General features: G+C 40.2%; 1 protein-coding gene across 1 annotated transcript in view; it reads right to left on the reverse strand.

Annotated features, from left to right (window-relative positions):
- Window positions 1-20,142, reverse strand: part of LOC117526584 (CD97 antigen-like) — a 93,562-nt gene that overhangs the window by 33,806 nt on the left and 39,614 nt on the right. The window contains 4 exon segments of the mRNA XM_034188642.1: window positions 1,995-2,005; window positions 10,753-10,882; window positions 10,966-11,124; window positions 11,520-11,573. Coding sequence (XP_034044533.1) covers window positions 1,995-2,005; window positions 10,753-10,882; window positions 10,966-11,124; window positions 11,520-11,573 — 354 coding nt within the window.

Below are 20,142 nucleotides of genomic sequence, written 5' to 3' on the forward strand. Positions count from 1 at the left end.
AAATATAGCGAGGATCCACCCCATCCTGTCTACGGCTGATGCTGAGACCCAGATTCATGCTTTGTTTCTTCTAGACTAGATTATTATAATGTTCTATTTTCAGGGTTACCCACAGTCCAGCATCAGGGGTCTTCAGCTGGTTCATTACACTGCCGCCAGACTTCTGACACGTAGCAGAAGGTCTGAACATATCACACCCATTTTGGCATCTTTGCACTGGTTCCCTGTCTCTCTGAGAGCAGATATTAAGGTTTTGCTGTTGACTTATAAGGTTGTTCATGGACTGGCACCATCTTATTTGGCTGATCTGGTGGAACTCTACGTGCCGGCCCGGGCTTTGCGGTCGCAGGATGCTGGACTTCTCTGTGTTCCCAGGGTGAAGAAGAAGTCAGCAGGTCAAAGAGCCTTTTTCCTATAGTGCACCCACCCTGTGGAACAGTCTTCCTGTGACCGTGAAGCAGTCAGAGTCCATGGACATTTTTAAGTCAAGACTGAAAACCTATTTTTATTCTCTTTCTTATGAATAGTTTTTATTTTTATCTGTTTTATTCTTTTACTTCTGTTTTTATTCATGTATTTGAAATTTTTTTTATTCATTTTTAATATTTATTAAATTTTATGTTGAATTGTTTTATATAAGGTGCCTTGAGACGGCCTTTTGCTGTGATTTGGCGCATTATAAGCTAATTAAATTAAATTAAATATGTCCTGCATACACAGACCATGAGTTATAGATAAGTTATGTGATTGTTGACACGTTTCTTGTTAGTTATTCATAAGTCAAAATACATCCATTGGTGCCGTCCATTGATTGGATGAACAACTGAAAGCTGCAGTCCTCATTTGAACTGTTCAGACTGTTAGAAATATTAAAATCATTCACACGGAGTAAATATAAAGTCTTTATGTTACTCGTTTACACATAGAGTGTGTAGCGTTACTCTTGATGAAAAATACATGTTTTTATCATCATAAAACCGCCTACAGCAGGATTGTTTCCACCGGCGCGGCTCCACCGAGGCCCGAGGCGTCAGCGCACATCCACCGGCGCGGCTCCACCTGAAGCCCGAGGCATCAGCGCAGTTCCACCGGCGCGGCTTTACCGAGGCCCGAGGCGTCAGCGCACATCCACCGGCGCGGCTCCACCTTGAGCCCGAGGCGTCAGCGCAGTTCCACCGGCGCGGCTTTACCGAGGCCCTGAGGCGCCAGTCGCGGAGTTATCTGACCATGGGTCCGAAGAAGCACTGACGGCGGAGGAGGGAGACAATATCAAAAGTCCCTGGACTTTTTGTCTGAGGAAATCTCTGTTGTTAAAATGCAGCAGAAATCCATTATGGAGCTGGTGGAAGAAGTGAAGGCTCTCCGGATCCAGAATGCCGAGAAAGACCGGCGTCTGGTGTACCTGGAGAACCGTGTTGCGGAGTTGGAACAGTACACAAGGATGAACGACGTTATTATTACAGGAATTCATATTAAACCTCGATCCTACGCTACGGGCGGTGTCAGAAGACAGCGGAGCGGGAGGCCAGCTGAGCAGGAGGCCCAGCTCAGTGGAACAACAGGTGGCTGACTTCCTGCAATCTAAAGGTATTCCCAATGGACTGTAATAACATTGAAGCGTGCCACCCCCTGCCCAGGAGAGAGGATGGAGACAAGCGAGCAGTTATAATGAGGTTTGTCAACAGAAAACATAAATGGCATTGTTAAAACAGGGACGGAAACTCAAAGGAACAAACGTATTCATCAATGAACATCTGACCAAAAGAAACGCAGACATCGCCAGGAAAGCTCGTTTCTTTAAAAGCAGGGAAAATTCAACAGACATGGACATCCAACTGCAAAACATTTATCAAATTGAATGGAACACCAGAACAAGTGAAGGTTATGGTAATCAGGAACATAGAGGATCTGGACAAATACGACCAATAAGGTATGAGGACACAAACACATCACAACACCATGATACAGACCAGAGGAACCTATTCATCTACTACATCGTCTACATCTGGAGGACAAGAAGGATATAACTCAAAGGATTGCTGATCATGGAAAAGTAGAACTGAGAACATTTAAATACACAGACCACAATGTACTGGACTTGGAGCACGATATAGACCCGGACAATAATTTCTTCTCAAATATCAATGACAGTTGTTGCTATTATACAGATGAACAGTGTAATCGGATCATTAAAACGGATAACAAATTATCAATAATCCATTTCAACAGCAGAAGTCTATATGCAAACTTTGACAACATTAAAGAATATTAAGTCAATTTAAAAACAAATTACCTAATTGCTATATCAGAAACATGGATCAATGAAGATAACGGAAGGACTTTTGAACTGGATGGATATGAATTTAATTGTGTAAACAGAAATAATAAGAGTGGAGGAGGATGTGGCTTGTGTATGGGCTAAGAAACATGGATTATAAAATAGTAGACAATATGACAACTGTGATTGATAACTTATTAGAATGTATAGCTATTGAAATATGTGAAGAAAAAAGCAAAAATGTATTAGCTGTATATATAGAGCACCAGGATCTAGTATGAAACATTCACTGACTGTATGGGAAAATGTTCTCAAAAACTAATCAAAAAACTGTGTTCATTTGTGGTGACTTAAATATTGATCTGCTCAATCCAAATAAGCATAAAATAACAGATGAATTTATCAGTATAATGTACAGTATGAGTTTATATCCAAAAATCCACCAGGCCAAGCAGAATTACATCCCATAGTGCTACCTTAATTGATAATATATTCAGCAATGATATTGAGAATAACACTGTGAGTGGATTATTAATCAATGACATTAGTGATCATCTACCAGGTTTCATCGTTTATAATAGAAACCATCGGCGGAATCAGCCAGAGGAGAAAATAAAATACAGGCGAGTGCGGACAGAGGAAAACATGAACACACTAAAGAAGGATTTACAGGAGCAAAACTGGGAAAAGGTATACAGTGAAAGTGATGTTGATAGTGCATATGAAACTTTTTACAAATATTTACATCATTATATGATAAAAATTGTCCAATTAAACAAGACTACAGAAAACAAAAAATCCAAGCTCGACCATGGATGACGAAAGGGTTACGAAATGCATGTAATAAGAAAAATACACTGTATAGAGAATTCATAAAACTAAAGACTAAAGAGGCAGAAAATAGATATAAGAAATACAAAAATAGATTAACTAAAATTATACGGGTATGTAGGAAGGAATATTATAGTAACATATTATATAATAACAAAAACAATATTAAAGGAAAATGGGATATATTAAATAGCATTATCAAAAATGGTAATAAAAAACAGAGTTACCCTCAGTATTTCATTGATAATAATATCAAGAAGGAAAATAAGGATGAGGTAGTCAGCGGTTTTAATAATTTTTTTGTAAATATTGGACCAAGCTTGGCAGAAAAAATTCCCAATTCCCAACCTGAGGATTGGGATAATAATCTCATAGAAAGAAATTCCTGTTCAATGTTCCTCACAGCAGTGGATGGAAAAGAAATTATAGACATTGTGAATAATTGTAAATATAAAACATCTACCGATTTAAATGAAATTGATATGGTGGTGGTAAAACAGGTCATTGAATGGATTGTAGAACCATTAACATACATCTGTAACTTATCATTTCAAACCGGTAAATTTCCCAATCAAATGAAAATAGCTAAGGTTGTGCCGCTGTATAAGACTGGGGATAGACACCACTTCACAAATTATAGACCTGTTTCTTTGCTTCCACAATTTTCCAAATTATTAGAAAAGTTATTCAATAATAGATTAGACAAATTCATAAATAAACATAAATTACTTACTGATAGTCAATATGGATTCAGAGCACATAGTTCAACATCACTTGCATTAATAGAATCAGTTGAGGAGATTACAAATGCCATAGACCACAAATTACATTCAGTTGGAATATTTATAGACCTTAAAAAGGCTTTTGATACAATCAATCATGACATATTAATCAGTAAACTTGAACAGTATGGGATTAGGGGGTTGGTGTTGCACTGTGTGAGAAGCTACTTAAGTAACAGAAAACAGTTTGTGAAGTTGGGGGAATATACATCATGCTTGGACAATGCTTGTGGCGTCCCACAGGGGTCAGTATTGGGTCCAAAACTGTTTCTAATTTATATAAATGATATTGTCAATGTTTCCAAAATATTAAAATTAGTATTATTTGCAGATGACACAAGCATTTTTTGTTCAGGGGGGGATTTGCAGGAGTTACTGAGGAGGATCAGTATAGAAATGGGAAAATTTAAAATATGGTTTGACAGAAACAAATTATCATTAAACTTAAGTAAAACAAAATACATGTTATTTGGCTATTGTAATACAGACATACAGGTTCAGTTACAAGTCGAGGGGGTAGATATTGAAAGGGTACATGAAAATAAGTTTCTGGGGGTGATAATAGATGATAAGATAAACTGGAAGACTCATATAAACATATACAAAGTAAACTGTCAAGAAGCATTTCAGTTCTAAACAAAGCGAAACATATTCTGGACCACAACTCACTCCGCATTCTTTACTGCTCACTGGTTTTACCATATTTACAGTACTGTGCAGAGGTATGGGGTAATACTTATAAAGGTACAACACAATCACTATCAGTAATGCAGAAAAGAGCTATAAGAATTATTCATAATACTGGCTATAGAGATCATACAAATCCACTATTTTTACAATCCAAATTCTTAAAATTCACAGACTTGGTTCATTTTCAAACAGTACAAATTGTGTATAAAGCAATAAACAATTTACTTCCAGCAAATATTAAAAATATGTTTTTTAACAGATCAGGGGATTGCAGTCTGAGGGGGAAATTTAATTTAAAGCATCAGTGAGCACGAACAACATTAAAAGGTTTCTGTATTTCTGTCTGGGGGGTGAGGATGTGGAACAGATTGGGAGTGGGGCTCAAGCAATGTCCAAACATGAACCAGTTCAAACAGCGGTACAAAAATCTGTTTTTTTCTAGGTATAGGGAGGAGGAAGGGTAATGAGGGTTAGGGTGTTTTTGTTTTTTGCTTCGGCTTGTAAATATATAGTATTTTGTATGTAAGTAGGTGTGTGTAGGTGTATATTTATGTTTGTGTATATATGTGTGTATATGTGTATATGTATATATGTGTATGTATATATATATGTATATGTGTGTGTGTATATGTGTGTATATATGTATATATATGTGTATGTATGTAAACCGATATCAATATATATATATATATATATATATATATATATATATATATATATATATATATATATATATATATATATATATATATATATATATATATATATATATATTATATATATTGATATCGGTTTAGGTGTGTAGGAATCTATGTGTATATGTGGCAAAGGGTATTACTGGTTGTGGGGAAGAAGGGGTAGGGATAAATAAGCTGATGCTTCACCCTACCCCTTTTCGGACATGTTGGTTACATAGTAGGAACTTTTTTGTTGTTGTCTTTACTGATAATTGTTGTAATTGTTGTTGTATCAAATGTTCGAAATAAACAGTTTTCATCATCATCATCATTACCTGTTCGTTTCAGAGTAGTCATCACAGCCTTTCAAAACTTATTGTTGTGTGTTGGGGGGTGTGGCTGGATGTTTTGGTGTTCTTTTCTTTTCTTTGCTCTCCAGGTGGCATGAGAACTGATTTTGTCTGTGGAGAAGGTGCTGGCTGAAGAATCCTTCACCCTCATCAACATCATGTGCAGCACCTGTGAATGGTGCTCACGTGCAGCCTTAAAGACTTTCAGCAGAAGCAGATAATTGGATGGCGTTCAGCATTTAAGTCATGTGTGATTCAAGCAGAATTGCCGGGAACTCGACCTTGTGATGTTCGTTTGTGAGACGCTGAGGACCGCGCCTGGGTTTGACACATCGTGCCTCTGAAGGAAGAAGGGTGAGGGACACATGCTGTCAGCACACATCAGAGGTGATTAATTGTTTGACTAATTGTTGATAGTAACTTGGTATTTTGTTACGCAGTATATTTGAATTGTGATGAGAGTTGTGCAGCTCGCTTCTCACTGCTGTGGCGTGCGGACCGGTGATCCTCCACCTGTTGTGAGAAGCTGCTCATTTGCATAAAGCTTAAAATACAGACCTGAGTGTGTTGCTGATAGTGTGTGTCTTTTGAAGGATATTAGTTGTAACTGCTGACTTACCTCACCTCTTCTATCCTTCGCAGAGAGTCGGTTTGTCGTGTCCACCTGGGGGGTGTTTGGCGGTAATAGTGAGTCCAGAAGCGCCGGGCTTCGATCCTTTTGGGCGCTGGAGAGTGTGCCAGCCTTCACTCCACCAGAAGGACGCTATTTTAGTTTTTACACTTTATTATGCACCAGCGGGTGAAATAAATAAATTGTTTTTGTTATTGGAACCGCTTTCTGGTTATTTTTAGCGCTGGGTTCCGTCTGACGCAGGTCCGCTCCTCAACCTGCGTCGACACATAACACTTATCCACATAAAGCGTCCTAATTTTGGAAAACAAAGTCTGAAAATACTTTAATTTCTTGTCCTGGCTGAAGAAACGTATCATTTTAAAAGCAGTTCCTCTGTGTTTTGTCTGCTCTCCAGTGAGTTTGTGCCACAATAAGACAATTAACTTATTTTAAAAGTTGAGTCACAGCACCTCATTCATTCACATCAGCGTTTACCACAGACATCAGTCGATTCTTCAGCATTCTGCATGCGATGAAAATAAGTCCCATGATCCACCAAGACAAAAATAAAATAAACTTTTACAAATGTTAAATTACTCTGTTTGGCCTCCGTGTGGAGGGGAGAGGCCATGTGATAACGCATGTGTGCTCAATGACGTGCCAATATCTACATGCACCGACTGCCGAACAAAAGGGTTCTGCCGGCAGTGGATATGGACACCAAACCAGACTTAAATGTTCTGACCCGTACCATACCATGCATTATTATCACTTTACCGGGGCGTTGCTGGGACGGTATCATAGATTTACGTTGACGATATCTGGCTATACCCGCCCGCTGTGCGTAAACAAATGACATCATAGTGCGCACGCAGCCCAAGAACTGTCTGCAGAGGAAAAAAAAACAAGAACTGTCCGCAGAGGGAAAAAAAGAACTGTCCGCAGAGGAAAAGATGAAAAGGCGAGAAGTGTGTTTTGGCCCCAATATGGATATTCCGGATGATTTTCTCATGGATAGTACAACAATGAACAGCAGCTAAAGCAGCCAGCTTGATGAGGGAGAGCAGCGCGCGCCAGACAGCGCGAGACACAACAAAAGTGAGCCAACTTTTTATGTATGCGTTACGTGTTGTGTATCTCAGTAAAAAGTGATAATAATACAAATAATATGCTGTTGTCATGCGGTATGCATTTTTCTGAGTCCCTCCGTCCATCCTGTCAGAGCCGGCCCAAGGCATACGCCAACTACGCGGTCGCTTAGGGCCTCCATGCCACCAGGGGGCCCCGAGAGCACCGAGATGTTGTGATAAAAAAGTAAATATATACATGAAATTAAAATAATATTGAATAATTTAAACGAAATTGTATTACACCCGAAAAAAATAAATTCATTTTGACAAAATACCAATACTAGGTTAATTGATGGCTCCTGTTGGCTGCTGCCACCGTTGGGCAAATTTAGATGCACCACTTGGGTCAGGTGGTCGATGACTAATCGTGAGGAACGAAGTGAGCGCAAGTCATGTCTCAGAAAAGAAATTATCCCTCTGGAGCGGAGAAAAGAAAAAAGAAGTTGAAACACGAGAAAAAACAAGACAAAGGTAGGTTTGCATGTCCAATATTACAATTTTTGTTGTCATTATTTGCGAAATGCTCCATTTAGTGTAAAGTGCTTCTTAAAGTCAGAGGCGATTGCTCTAAGACAGCAGGGGAAGCTCAGCTTCCCCTAAAATGTCAAAAAATAAGTGATCAAATATATACTGTTGTGTGTACATGTCATTGACTAAATATGCGCTACAACGCGCTCAACTTTTGTTCAGAATCAGTTTATCACTGGTAACGACACGGCTTTCCTCTCACTCAAACCCACAGCTTCACAGTGCTTTAAACAGTGTGGACACACACTTCAACAGTGACACAAAGCATGCAGCGAACGAGACGAGTCATTGGATAAATGCTGGGCTTTGTCCCGCCCATCGGATGCTCAGCGTGTCTGGGGGTCTATGGGGCAGTGGGCTGGCCCGGACGCTCAGCTTCTGCATGATGATTGGATAATCTGTCTGAGGCTGAATCCCTTTTTGATTGACAGTGAGATGAGCGAATCAGCGATCTTTTGGCGTAAACATCCGTGGGAGCATTTTCATTCTGTTCTGAGTTAAACCGGAGACTTTCCTAATCCTCTTAGCTGCATTTTCTTTGTTAAAAACGACTAGCGACAAATCGAGCTTCTATTTCTGGTGGGTTTTTTTTTTTGTAGCTGCTTGTGTTTGGAGACTGACGTCTATCGCAGTTTCTGTCCCTACCGAGCAGCGGGTGCTGCTGAGCTCCTCCACCGTCACAAAGCACTCACAGGCGGACAAACTTCACACTAGCCTCGCGCCAGTCCCAGCTAGCGAGCTAGCTAGGTAGCAAGCTGCACATAATGGCAGACAATTTGAATGTTGTGGACCGGATTTTGGCGAAGCCATTTGATAGTCTTCCTTACGAAGAAAAACTTAAACAGCAGGGCAGATCAACTCCTCAGATTAATTTTGTGCAAAAGGTGGGGAAAAGTAGCTCAGCTCTCAATGGTTTGCAGGCCAAAGTTAAAGCAATAGCCCCCAGTGTAATGTTTGTGCATAGCAATGCACAAACATTGCTGTTATGTTGTGGATTTCTATGTTCATTTTGGAGATTATTTAAGTATTGTATTTATTATTTAAGTATTTAATTTTGATTACAACTTTATTTTTCTGTAAGATAATGTGAATGTCATTTGATTCTATTTTGTATTTGGATATTGAACTTTTTGCACATCTGAAAGAAATTAAACTATTTAACGTGTTTACTATAAATGTAGGCTCCTGCCTGCTGATGTTACTTTCAAACAGTTAAATTAATGAGCCATACTTATACATCACACTGTATGTAGACGTTAATTAAAACATATTTATGAGTTTGCTACCCCTTTAAGGTTAAAAACAAGAATGACACCTGTATGATGTAAGATAATTACAAATAATGCTAATGATTGTGGGTACGTTACACACATGAAAGCCTATGGAAAAGCCTTGACAGCCTTCTGTGCTACCAACATAGAAAAAGAAAATCTTTGTATTTATTATCACACTAAATTGATAGCTGGTGGCAACACACTGTTAACTAATCTGCCTTTAAATTCAGTCTGTTCCTCTGTGTGTCAATATACAAATAATGAATGTTTATGGCCCTGTGACAGACTGGTGTCCTGTCCAGGGTGTATATGCCACACGCTCTATGGCTGCTGGGATAGGCTCCAGACCCCCGCAACCCTGCTTACCAGTCGAGTGAATATAAGAGAAATTGTGGAGAGCTGGGCATGTCCCAACTTGTCCTTTAACACTCCGAAACGGAGGTGTTCCTTTGTCTCGCTTCATCAGCAAATCGGTCGTGACACGCGAAGCCTCCGCGCGGCTTTCCATGACAAAATCTCTTGTTAAAAGTGAAATCTACCGGAAAATGGCTGATGTCCAGCTCTTGTGATAACCAGAGAAATTGCACATGACGGTCCCGGCTCCTCACAGCGATCCGTTTAGAAATGATGTGGTGGTTTCTGCCTCTCGATGGCGGCTCGGAGTGCGGTGCACCGTGCGCCATTGTGGGCCGTCCTTAAAGCTGTAGTAACACTCCTTATTCTCTGTGAAGCCCGTAAAATTTTCACCGAAAGCCAGATAAATTTTTCGAATGGTTTCCAGCTGCCTGTCTTTAACAGTTTCTGAAAAAATTCTGATGGAAAAAAAAGCCCAAATCATTCCGCCATTTCCTCGCAACGGAACAACGACGAGAGGGGTGGACCAGTGCTCACTCAAAGCCTGCCCACAGGCGAATGACGCAACCGACAGGCGTGGAAAAACTCATGCATGCGCACAAAGGTTCAAGCTTGGCTGACGTAAAAACTATGAATCAATCCATATAGTTTTTGAAAAAAAATAAAAAGGTATGATACTTTTCTAACAGACCTCGTAGTCCATGATGCCGTGCACTGACTTGGTCTACAGACTGATGTCTGCACTTTCCTCACGCCAGTGAAAAATCATGTTAGAAATTTGTCCAGCTTTCATCCAAACAGCTCTTCTGTCTCCAGATGGCTAACGGCGTAGTGGATTAAGAATTAGCAACATCAATTAGCTCCTTCAATCCTCATCCATCAGCAAAAAAAACTCCGGCCGTGATAGCTAAAAGCCACATCCACATGGTCGCAGTGTGCAATTGGACAAAACATATGAAACCACATTTGCACGGTAAATGCAACACAACACAATGGGATGAATCATCCATGTCACGTGACATACAAGCACCAATCAATACAAGGATCCACTCATTGAGTGTTTTTTTTTTTCTTTGAAACTTCCATGTCCCCACTGCTGTTGTCTCACTTAATTATCATCAATTATCATGTTACAGATCTTCTCGGGTTGTGTGTGTGTTAGAGCTGTGTTTTGAATGTGTTGTGTTGGTCACCAATCATCTGAACACTAGCGTTGAGCAACATTTGCTGTTGATGCTGACTCACCGGTGCACTTGTCGTGGCCACTGTGTCTGGTTGTAACCTGGAATGCAGGTGCAGCTGTAGTTCCCAATATGATTTATACATTTAGTGTTGGGGCCACAGTCGTGTCTTTTGGTATGACACTCGTTGATGTCTGATGAAGAAAATGGCAGATGTCAGCTGACAGTCCTGTGACCAGAGACTGACACGTATGGACAGACGTGCACATAAACTCACCCTGGCACTGCCCAGTCTGCGCTGTGAAGTTAACACTGTTCTTGATGTTCTTGAATCCATGCTGACATTGGCAGTAGAAGCTGCCCTGTGTATTGTAGCACTCGGTGTATTTCCCACAGTATTCCTCCTTTTCTGTGCACTCATCAAAATCTATATTTTCTGATACAGACACGTATACAAAGACCAAATAATTGCAGCTTCAAATCTGTGCTGACCGGATTCATCACATATTCATTAACAAATCCTGTGTGAGTTTCTTGTCAGAAATAGAAATATTTCCATATTTGTCAGGATTTGTTGTATTTCTCTCTGGTACACAGTGACTCAAGAATTTAAACTTCTCTTGTTTTTATTGCAATTCATGAAATGAGCAACACTAACATGCCTAAAAAAGGCAAAGTGATGGTGAACGCCACTTAAAATGGTAATATTTGTGAGTAAACTCCAGCAAGGATTAAAGAATGATGAAATATAAACTTTCCTTTGACTGAGACATTTTGTCCTGATTAGAGTGTGGAGCATGCAGAGATGATTAAAGTCACTTATGCAATTACCGCTATCATCGCCACGCTGTACAGAGACATTTTTCCACAGCATACACGTTAGACCTGTAGGGGTACAGACACAATAATTATTCACACCTTCAGACAATGTCTTATAAGGACAAGAAATGCAATAATTGTATCTATTTTATGTGCAGTAATATTTTTTTTTAATTGGCAGTAACTATTGGTCCATCGGAATAATTTATCATTCATCTCATAGAGAGCTTAAGGCATTCTCCTGGGTCCTGGTCAACTTTTCATAATCCTGTAATTCTATTAATAGATGAAATCTTGATATGATCTGGATGTGATTAGGAATTAGGAAACTGGAGCCTCCTCCTGGAGCCAAGCTTACACTCCAGGACAAGGTGAGAAGCTTGAATATACAGAATGGACACAGAGTTGAGCTACTGCTCTAAGGAGCGTATCTCTAGGAATGTCTTACAGGCAGGTCCAATTGGGAGGAGGCCTGGGGAAGACCCAGGACACACTGGAAAGATAGTAACTCCCAGATGGCTTGGGAACACTTCAGGATCCCATAGGAAGAGTTTCCAGGACTTGCCCATCGATAGGAAGTTTGGATTGAGCTGCTTCATCAACTGTTACAGTGACCTGGACCCGGGTAAGTGGCATAAAATGAATAAATGAATGAATGTTTCTTATCCAGAAAACAGATTGTTCTGAATATTTTGATAGCAACATATGAACATTATCCTAAATGAAAGGACGTAAAAGGAGACTTTCTTAAAGTATGATAAAATCAAGAAAATACCAGTAAGGCTTTAAATGTTAACCTCATTCTGACCAAGGCTTGCACAGTTAATGCAGACCCACAGAAGAATTTTACAAGCTGTAAGGTGTATTGAACAGATCAGATTATGGGCTGTAGTTGGTTAAAGCCAGACTTTACCACAATGACGCACACATGAATGGTGTGCAGTAGATACAAGCCAGATAGTATCATCCAGATGTGGGTCCCCAGGGCCAGGAAGGCTTTCTGTGCTGCCATAGATGTCAGAATAAGAAAAGTATCTTTAAAATTTCATATTTTCATTTCCTGTCACAGGCGTTTTACAAAAATAATTTATTTAATAACAATCATAATAAAAAATGTATTATTTAATAATAAAACAGTAAAATAAAAAATTATTCATTTATTTACTGGGATTTATTGATGGCAATGAAATAAGCTGAGCTGTGTTGCTTCTACATTAGCTCATGTGGATGAGAACCTTATTTTATCCAGTCAAAGAGCTCCCTTTTGTGTCTTCTGTTAAAAGAAATGAGGTCAAGGTCATGAATTTCTTTTTCCTTAACCAATCACATTTGCGTTTGCTATTTTGGGTGTGTTCTGATTGGCTTACAGCTACGTCAGCAATGTGGGTTGATCAGAAAGATATTTTTCTTGAATAAGGTTTATTTAAAGCAATGTTAGCTAACTGTAATAAGGTTAAGGTGCCTTCACACATAACACGAATGCGAGCGAATCAGGCCGATCCAGGCTGAACAGGCGACACCTGAAAAATCGAGTTACATTCAGGGGGATAGAAATTCGGCCAGGTATGAACGAATGGTATCTGAATGTCATGGAATACCCAGAATTAATATTAAAAGCATGTGTGCGTGCGTGTATGCTTTTATTAAGTTCAATGTAAGTACATAAAATAGGCAAAATAGAAGTAATAATAGAAAATAAAATAATAATAATAGTAATAATAATAATAATACTGCTAATACAACCTCAATTCCAATGAAGTTGGGACCTTGTGTAAAATGTAAATAAAAACAGAATACGATTTGCAAATCCTCTTCAACCGATATTCAATTGAATACACCACAAAGACAAGATATATGTTCAAACTGATAAACTTTATTGTTTTTGTGCAAATATTTGCTCATTTCGAAATGGATGGCTGCAAGACGTTTCAAAAAGCTGGGACAGTGGTATGTTTACCACTGTGTTACATCACCAATGCTCAAAGAACACCTGTTTGGAACATTCCACAGGTGAACAGGTTAATTGGAAACAGGTGAGTGTGGGTGGGTATACAACCCCAATCCCAATGAAGTAGGGATGCTGTGTAAAATGTAAATAAAAACAGAATACAATGATTTGCAAATCCTCTTCAACCTATATTAAATTAAATACACCACAAAGACAAGATATTTAATGTTCAACTGATAACGTTGGTGTTTTTGTGCAAATATTTGCTCATTTTGAAAACACATTTCAAAAAAGTTGAGATGGGGCAACAAAAGACTGGGAAAGTTGATGAATGCTCAAAGAACACCAAACTGGAACAGGTGAGTGTCATGATTGGGTATAAAAGGAGCATCCCCAAAGGGCTCAGCCATTCAAAAGCACAAGATGGGGTGACGATCAACACTTTGTGAACAACTGCGTGAAAAAATAATCCAACAGTTTAAGAACAATGTTTCTCAACATTCAATTGCACGGACTTAGGGATTCCATCATCTACAGAATCTGGGGAACTTTATACACATAAGCAGCAAGGCCGAAAACCAACACTGAATGCCCGTGACCTTTGATCCCTCAGGCGGTACTGCATTAAAAAACAACATCATTGTGTAAAGGATCTTACTGTGTGGGCTCAGGAACACTTCAGAAAACCATTGTCAGTTAACACAGTTTGTCGCTACATCTACTACAAGTGCAAGTTAAAACTCTACCATGCAAAGTGAAAGCCATACGTCAACAACATCCAGAAACGCCACTGCCTTCTCTGGCCCAGAGCTCATTTGAAATGGACAGATACAAAGAGATAAAGTGTGCTGTGGTCTGATGAGTCCACATTTCAAATTGTTTTTGGAGTTGTGTCCTCAGCACAAAAGAGGTAAAAGACCTTCCAGATTGTTACCAGAGCAAAGTTCAAAAGCCAGCATCTGTGATGGTATGGGGGTGTGTTAGTGCCCATGGCATGAACAACTTACACATCTGTGATGGCACCATGCAGAAAGGTACATCCAGGTTTTGGAGCAACACATGCTGCCATCCAAGCAACGTCTTTTTCAGGGACGTCCTTGCTTATTTCAGCAAGACAATGCCAAGCAACAGTCTGCACGTGTTGCAACAGCATGGCTTCGTAGTAAAAGAGTGCGGGTACTAGACTGGCCTGCCTGCAGTCCAGACCTGTAAACATACCACTCACTGTCTGAGCTTTTTTGAATTAAACTGACATATAATTTGAACACATTCTAATGATGTGCAGCCATTAAAACCAAGTAAGTTCAAAGAACCATTTTTCAGTGCAGGTGTGCCTGCTTTAAAAATGAGAAAACACATATTAATGGTGACTTAATGTTCTGTGTACACTGAGTGTTTGACCTGTACACACACTGACTGCTGGGTTCACTGCACAAATAGCACAATCTGGAGTGTATTTTCATTTCTTATCTTGTAGCATGGGACCGTTCAAATAACTGAGCTGCCCAATACACATTGAAGTGGACATTATTATAAGAGGCACTAACATAATAATAACAAAGTCTTCTCTACAAGTAACACAGATGCATTCTGAGTGCAGTCTGGTACCAGTATGCAACAAATACTCCATACAGCCTATTTGCAAAACTTTGCAGTGCGTTTGGCAGAACAATAAGGTGTCATGTGTTAATCTCTCTGTCCACTCCCCTGGTGCACAGTTACTGCACCAGTGCACATGATCGCTGCCCGCTTACAAAAGTAAACCTGGGTTATATTTTAATTTCAGCCTGTAACATGGACTCAAATGACTGCAGCCAAATCTACATTCAAACAAAGATGATTTATTTGAAAATGCAGTAACAAAATAAAAACAAAAGCATTATATAGAACAGAATCATATCACCCCAATCTGCACTGATTGCAATCTGATTGTTCACTTTTGTGGATGACGATGGGTCACAGCATCACAAATGTTTGAACATTTTCAGAAACCTTCATGATGGGTTACAATAGTCTGCAGTAACAGGACTCAGGAGTATCACACCTCACTCACAGTATCATGCCTCAATAGGTATCCGATTAATTGATTTTGTTTTTCTTTTTTGTCATTATAGTAACCAATTGTTTGCCAGAATCAATAACGGGAGATCTGCTTAAGTCTCCCTTAGTGACTGTGTGTTTGATACAAAGACGTTCCAACAATCTGTTCATTGCTCAACTCTGAATTTCATCAGCTGGAAGTAACTTTAAATGTGTAAGTAAAAAAACAAAATAAAAAAACAACAGAATAAAACACAAATCCTAAAGTTTTCTGATGCAGTTTGCTTTCTAAGAGAATTTTTAACATATACGAGGTCTATTAGAAAAGTATCCGACCTTATTATTTTTTTCAAAAACCATATGGATTTGAATCACGTGTGATTACATCAGACATGCTTGAACCCTCGTGGGCATGCGAGAGTTTTCACGCCTATCGGTTACGTCATTCGCCTGTGGGCAGTCTTTGAGTGAGGAGTCGCCCACCCTCTCGTCGATTTTTTTCATTGTTTATGAATGGCTCAGAGACTGCTGCTTTGTTTGATCAAAATTTTTTCAAAACTGTAAGGCACAACTGAGTGGACACCATTCGATAAATTCAGCTGGTTTTCGGTAAAACTTTTAACGGCTGATGAGAGATTTTGGGCTGTAACTGTCGCTTTAAGGACGGCCCACGGTGCCTGACGGCGATCTGCGCTTCGAGGCGGCAGCATCTCGCCGTTTCAAGTTGAAAACTTCCACATTTCAGGCTCTGTTGACCCAGTAAGTCATCAGAGAACAGAGAACTTTCAGAAGAAGTCGGCATGAGGAGTTTTATTCGGACATTCCATTGTTAACGGACATTTTGTAATGAAAGAACGTGCGGGCAGAGTCGCATATCGGGCCGGACCCGACCGCGGGGGGTCGCGACAGGAAAACACCTCCGTTGGAAACCTTAACGGGCAAGTTGGAACATGCCCAAGCTGTTAAACAATTTCTCAGTTACTCACTTGTTGAAAGCCATCAAAAGCCGCCTGAATTTTACAAATGGTTTTCAACACGGAGGTGTTTTTCCTGTCACGGCGCACGCAGATTCGCCGAGTCGTCACGGAAACGACTCAGCGAATTTGCACGCACGTCTTTCATTAAAAAATGTCCTTAAACAGTGGAATGTCCGTATAAAGTCCTCATGCCGGCCTCTTCTGAATCTTCTCTGTTCTCTCACGACGTCCTGGGTGAATTAAGCCTTAAATTAGGATGTTTTCAGGTCGAAACAGGCCGACGACGGCGCCTGGAAGCACTGCAGGACGTCCTGGTCCGTGGGAAGTCCTTACACCGACAGAAACACCCCATAATCTCTCATCAGCCGTTAAACTTTTCACCGAAAACCATCTTAATTTCTCGAATAGTATCCACTCGGATATTCATCACAGATCCAGAAAAAATTTTCATAAAGCAATGCGCGCCGTCTGGAGCAGCGTGTCAAACAAAGGAATTCAGCCGAGAGGGCGGGACCACATTTCACTCAAGGCCTGCCCACAGGGAAATGACGTCACCGACATGCGTGAAAAAACTCACGCATGTGCACGAGGGTTCAAGCATGATTGGTGTAATCGCATGTCAATCAAATCCATATAGTTTTTTTTTTTTTTTTTATAAAACTGCCGGTTAGTTTTATAAGATACCTCGTACTTGATGTATATTTGGTGTTTTGGTTTGTGGTTCTCACTAATGTGGAACACTTTTGCCATGTGAAAAATAAAATGTATCTCATTTTGTAAAGGTTTGGCTTCATCCCCAAACTGTGGTCACACAAAACTGATGAGTACAGCACCTTGGCTCACTGCAGAGCAGGCTGCGTGGACGCATGAACAGAAATCGTGGCTGTGGAGGATGTGAATGCACTACTTCTATGACATCACTGGAAATGCCACAAAGTGAAGATGGCACAACCATCTGAGTTCCACTAGCTCCTGGAGACCAAACACCTAATTATAAAAGATTTGGGTTCATATGGATGCATTTTTCTCCAACTTTTTTTAAGAATTCGTGTTTCATGGTCCGGATTGCATCAGAATTTTGGCTCTCTGTTGGGACTGTTTACACAGAGACTGCTACCTGCTGCTTTGGACTTGAACTAACAGTCTTTTTCAAGACTTTTTTACTTTTTTACCTTTTTACTTTTTTTTAACTTTTTTCCTCTAACGGTCGAAACATCGCGACGGAGCACTTTTATCAGCTAACTTTCATTAGCGTTGGCAAGCTAACTAGCTTGCTAACGCTTTCTTTTTTATTTTATTTTATTTTATTTTTTTTATTTTAGCACCGTTGTCGTGCATTCGCTGTTGTCGTGCGTTGCCTGTGCTGCTTCATGGCCTGTTTGGTGCCTTGATTGGGGCACTCCTTCTGCTGAATCACCTCTGGATTATTTGCACATTATTCACTTTGTGTGTTTTTGGGAATCCGCTAGCTTAGCGCAGCTACTAGCTCTTAGCCGGTTAGCATGGCGGCTTCTCCCGTCTCTCCCGTACTTTTCTGCTCTGGGTGTGAAATGTTTAGTTATTCCTCGGCCTCCTTTAGCAGTAACGGTACATGTAATAAGTGCAGCTTATTCGTAGCTTTGGAGGCCAGGCTGGGTGAATTGGAGGCTCGGCTCCGCACCGTGGAAAATTCTACAATTAGCCAGGCCCCTGTAGTCGGTGCGGACCAAGGTAGCTTAGCCGCCGTTAGTTCCCCCCTGGCAGATCCCGTGCAGTCGGGAAAGCAGGCTGACTGGGTGACTGTGAGGAGGAAGCGTAGCCCTAAACAGAAGCCCTGTGTACACCGTCAACCCGTTCACATCTCTAACCGTTTTTCCCCACTCGACGATACACTCGCCGAGGATCAAACTCTGGTTATTGGCGACTCTGTTTTGAGAAATGTGAAGTTAGCGACACCAGCAACCATTGTCAATTGTCTTCCGGGGGCCAGAGCAGGCGACATTGAAGGAAATTTGAAATTGCTGGCTAAGGCTAAGCGTAAATTTGGTAAGATTGTAATTCACGTCGGCAGTAATGACACTCGGTTACGCCAATCGGAGGTCACTAAAATTAACATTAAATCGGTGTGTAACTTTGCAAAAACAATGTTGGACTCTGTTGTTTTCTCTGGGCCCCTCCCCAATCAGACCGGGAGTGACATGTTTAGCCGCATGTTCTCCTTGAATTGCTGGCTGTCTGAGTGGTGTCCAAAAAATGAGGTGGGCTTCATTGATAATTGGCAAAGCTTCTGGGGAAAACCTGGTCTTGTTAGGAGAGACGGCATCCATCCCACTTTAGAGGGAGCAGCTCTCATTTCTAGAAATCTGGCCAATTTTTTTGGATCCTCCAAACTGTGACTGTCTAGCGTTGGGAGCAGGAGGCAGAGCTGTGGTCTTATACACCTCTCTGCAGCTTCTCTCCCCCTGCCATCCCCTCATTACCCCATCCCCGTAGAGACGGTGCCTGCTCCCAGACCACCAATAACCAGCAAAAATCTATTTAAGCATAAAAATTCAAAAAGAAAAAATAATATAGCACCTTCAATTGCACCACAGACTAAAACAGTTAAATGTGGTCTATTAAACATTAGGTCTCTCTCTTCTAAGTCCCTGTTGGTAAATGATATAATAATTGATCAACGTATTGATTTATTCTGCCTAACAGAAACCTGGTTACAGCAGGATGAATATGTTAGTTTAAATGAGTCAACACCCCCGAGTCACACTAACTGTCAGAATGCTCGTAGCACGGGCCGGGGCGGAGGATTAGCAGCAATCTTCCATTCCAGCTTATTAATTAATCAAAAACCTAGACAGAGCTTTAATTCATTTGAAAGCTTGTCTCTTAGTCTTGTCCATCCAAATTGGAAGTCCCAAAAAACAGTTTTATTTGTTATTATCTATCGTCCACCTGGTCGTTACTGTGAGTTTCTCTGTGAATTTTCAAACCTTTTGTCTGACTTAGTGCTTAGCTCAGATAAGATAATTATAGTGGGCGATTTTAACATCCACACAGATGCTGAGAATGACAGCCTCAACACTGCATTTAATAGACTCTATCGGCTTTGCTCAAAAAGTAAATGAGTCCACCCACCACTTTAATCATATTTTAGATCTTGTTCTGACTTATGGTATGGAAATAGAAGACTTAACAGTATTCCCTGAAAACTCCCTTCTGTCTGATCATTTTTTAATAACATTTACATTTACCCTGATGGACTACCCTGCAGTGGGGAATAAGTTTCATTACACTAGAAGTCTTTCAGAAAGCGCTATAACTAGGTTTAAGGATATGATTCCTTCTTTATGTTCTCTAATGTCATATACCAACACAGAGCAGAGTAGCTACCTAAACTCTGTAAGGGAGTTAGAGTATCTCGTCAATAGTTTTACATCCTCATTGAAGACAACTTTGGATGCTGTAGCTCCTCTGAAAAAGAGAGCTTTAAATCAGAAGTGTCTGACTCCGTGGTATAACTCACAAACTCTTATCTTAAAGCAGATAACCCGTAAGTTGGAGAGGAAATGGCGTCTCACTAATTTAGAAGATCTTCACTTAGCCTGGAAAAAGAGTTTGTTGCTCTATAAAAAAGCCCTCCGTAAAGCTAGGACATCTTTCTACTCATCACTAATTGAAGAAAATAAGAACAACT

This window comes from Thalassophryne amazonica, chromosome 15, assembly GCF_902500255.1.
Source record: "Thalassophryne amazonica chromosome 15, fThaAma1.1, whole genome shotgun sequence".
Classification (NCBI taxonomy): Eukaryota; Metazoa; Chordata; class Actinopteri; order Batrachoidiformes; family Batrachoididae; genus Thalassophryne; species Thalassophryne amazonica.